The sequence below is a fragment of the Saccoglossus kowalevskii genome, chromosome 9, assembly GCF_978046115.1.
Source record: "Saccoglossus kowalevskii chromosome 9, keSacKowa6.1, whole genome shotgun sequence".
Classification (NCBI taxonomy): Eukaryota; Metazoa; Hemichordata; class Enteropneusta; family Harrimaniidae; genus Saccoglossus; species Saccoglossus kowalevskii.
The window spans coordinates 4,905,592-4,908,726 of NC_140649.1; the positions used below are offsets into that span (position 1 = coordinate 4,905,592).

A 3,135-nucleotide genomic window follows, 5' to 3' on the forward strand; every position below is an offset into this window, starting at 1 on the left:
TCAGCATTGTTTTGTTGCTCTGAAGTCATATGGATATATCAGTCACAGACAAAAATGCATACATGCGTTTCAGAAGTGAGTGATGATGTGATGAGAACATTTCAAAATTGTTTTATTGCAATTAATACAGAGAATTTCGAACGTCTCATGAATTTAATGTTGTTTATATTGTTTGACTTGCAGGTTGAACTTACAAATGACCACAAGAACACAATGACGGATGATATGAGTGCAATGCAGTGTAGATCACAGTCACGGTTCATTTTCATTAAGACCATGAAAACAGGTGGAAGTACAACTGCAAACATTTTAATGAGATATGGTTTATATAATGATCTGTATGCAGCTTCATATAATATCAAATATCTCTATTGCTCTAATTTTACTGGCTTTGACTTTATGGCATTGCATTTGCGCTATAACAGGACGTGGATGAACAATATCATACCAGATGCAAGGTATTTAACTATTCTCAGATCACCATTCAGTCAATTACCATCATCATTTTACTATTTCAAGTTTGCCAAGCCCTTACTCAATTATACCGATCCATTTCGTCAATACATTGAACATCTTGATAGTTACCATGACTTCACAGACGTACATCACCAGCATCGAAATGGACAAATGTGGTTCTTAAATCCAGAGTTTGAAGATGAAGACCAGGATAATGTTACAATTATACAACATGCAATCAGACGAATAGACAAGGAGATGGACTTTGTGATAATTTTGGACCATTTTGACGAGTCATTGGTGATACTAAAACAAATAATGTGCTGGAAGGACGAGGATATCATTTACCACATAAGTAAGAAAAGTAGAAAGAGAAACACAATCACTACATCTATGAAAATTAACATCAGAAAATGGAGTTTAGCAGATACGCTTTTATTTGAGCATTTTAATCGTTCATTGTGGGATAAAGTGAACAATTATGATGGAGATTTCAATTCTGATCTGAAAAGATTCCGTTCGAAAAATGCAAAGGTTTCATTTGAATGTTCACGTAATAAGATCCATCATGTTGGAACTTTTTGTTGGAAACTTATGATGGATACGCCACAATTACGCAAGTTTGCCAAACAAAACGAACAATATAGAAGGAAAACAACACTTACAGAACTTGAACAAAAATGTAAAAAAATGACTTAACATCTCATAGGAATAATCTAACACGTAATACTTTGTTGACATTTGTCAGTGTATTGCCATTTTAACACATCATTTACTTATCATTGCCTTATTTGCATTGCATAATTGTGACCTTTATCTCATTCAAAATGTATCATATTTTAAATAGAGTGGTGGAAAATTTGTCACTACTAGGAATGTATGGTTACCGTCTTCAATTATCAACTCTATTGATGTGAATGCATATATACTATGCATTTCACTATGGACAAGTATCTCATAGATATATACCTATTAATTAAAACATCAATCACGTTACGTTCAAAGAAAACACGCAGCTGTGAAGATAATAGTCACAGAGCACTAACACTGCAGTTACAGTTGTACCAGAGATATATAAACATATATAATTTACACGAAATCTACTCACAATACATCTATACCATGGTAGAGCCTCTGTACGTGATCCCAATCTTTTAACATACTACAATACAAATTGAAAAATCCGTACCACCACATAAATTAATGAATATATGTTTAGCACAATAATTAAGAATTTCTATAAATGCTTGGATATATTGTGAGCATCAATGAGCAATACACATGCATTAAAATATTAGTATGGCATGACATATGTCACAGAGCCGAATATTTGTAATGGTGTTTCATCCAAACTAAATCTATTTCCATATTTTTGTCCATAAACAAATATTTCTTGTTTTGAACTTGACTGGGGTATAAGAACGTCGATGTACTTCATTATTGCGCCTAATATACATAAATTATAATATTCCCATTCGACAATGTGGACAGTTTTATGACCACATTTTCTGTGTAACAACAACAATGATTGCAAACCCATAGTGTATATGATTGCCAGAGCTGTATTATAATGCAAAACACTAATCTCACGTGACTCGAATACAGATCATAATTAATGACAGTCACTATAACAGCATGTTGGTTACGTTACTCTATGAACAAGCAACATTGGTATTAATTTATAACCCAGAATCAGCGAGCACAATTAACAATATTTAATTATAAATAGTTATTTGATATTTTTAAAGTCCCATTATTCTTGGCCAAGTAAAGTGATTTCAACCCCAACCAAGGCTTAGTTAGTGACAAATTTGATTTATTTGGTAATAAAATCCACGCAATTTGCAGGAATTCAATGAATTGAACTGCTGTTGAAAGATCGATCTACATTTGGTGTGCACAGGTTCGTTTTATTATCACCAGTTTTACATTTTTATTAGACAATAGCAATACATGTAGCACATGTTAAAGCGTTTACATGCGCAAAACAATTCATACTATTATTTTCCAGTTGAGTTTGTTTTGCTATCTAAAATAGTTATTGTATACCATCTGAAAAAATTTTGAATGAATTGATATTGGAATCAGCGTTTCAAAGTTATTGATCTATTATTTGTCTATATCCTTTTTTGCTTAATTTCCCGTTATCTTTGTGTGCAAATTTTGCATGTAACTGATCTAATCTGTATTGTGACAACTGCAAACACATGCTTCCTTGGTAGTAGAATAAAGAAACAAATACAATATTATAATCCGATAAATAAATTCACAAATAGTTACGCAAATTTCAAAATATACAAACTGTTATGCACATAAACGTATTGACGGATGGTGCATCATTCAAATTGAGTCAAAACATGTGCATATATTAAATATAATCATTATAAGTGCGCACTACGAGCTATTTCAAGTCTGTTGTGAGACAGTATATAGTACGTTATAACATAACCGGTGGGAATGTTATGTCATTGACCCAATGTTAATGTAACAGACACTTGAAATAACGTGTTTATAAATATTCTTTCACACAAGCAGAATTATTAGTGGTCGACCCATCTAAATAGGTAAACTGATTTCGACATGGGCATTACATGTACGGGGCACCGATTTAATAAAAAAAAACCTGGCAACTATTTTGTCTACGAATTTCCTCACAAACATGAAAATGACATACAATTC

At 32.3% G+C, this 3,135-nt stretch overlaps 1 protein-coding gene across 1 annotated transcript; it reads left to right on the top strand.

Moving 5' to 3' along the window:
- Nucleotides 1–213: 213 nt before the first annotated feature.
- On the top strand, nt 214–1,155 carry LOC102805127 (galactosylceramide sulfotransferase-like). Its single transcript, XM_006818497.1, has one exon. The coding sequence runs from the start codon at nt 214–216 to the stop codon at nt 1,153–1,155; it is 942 nt and encodes a 313-aa protein (XP_006818560.1).
- Nucleotides 1,156–3,135: the final 1,980 nt, after the last annotated feature.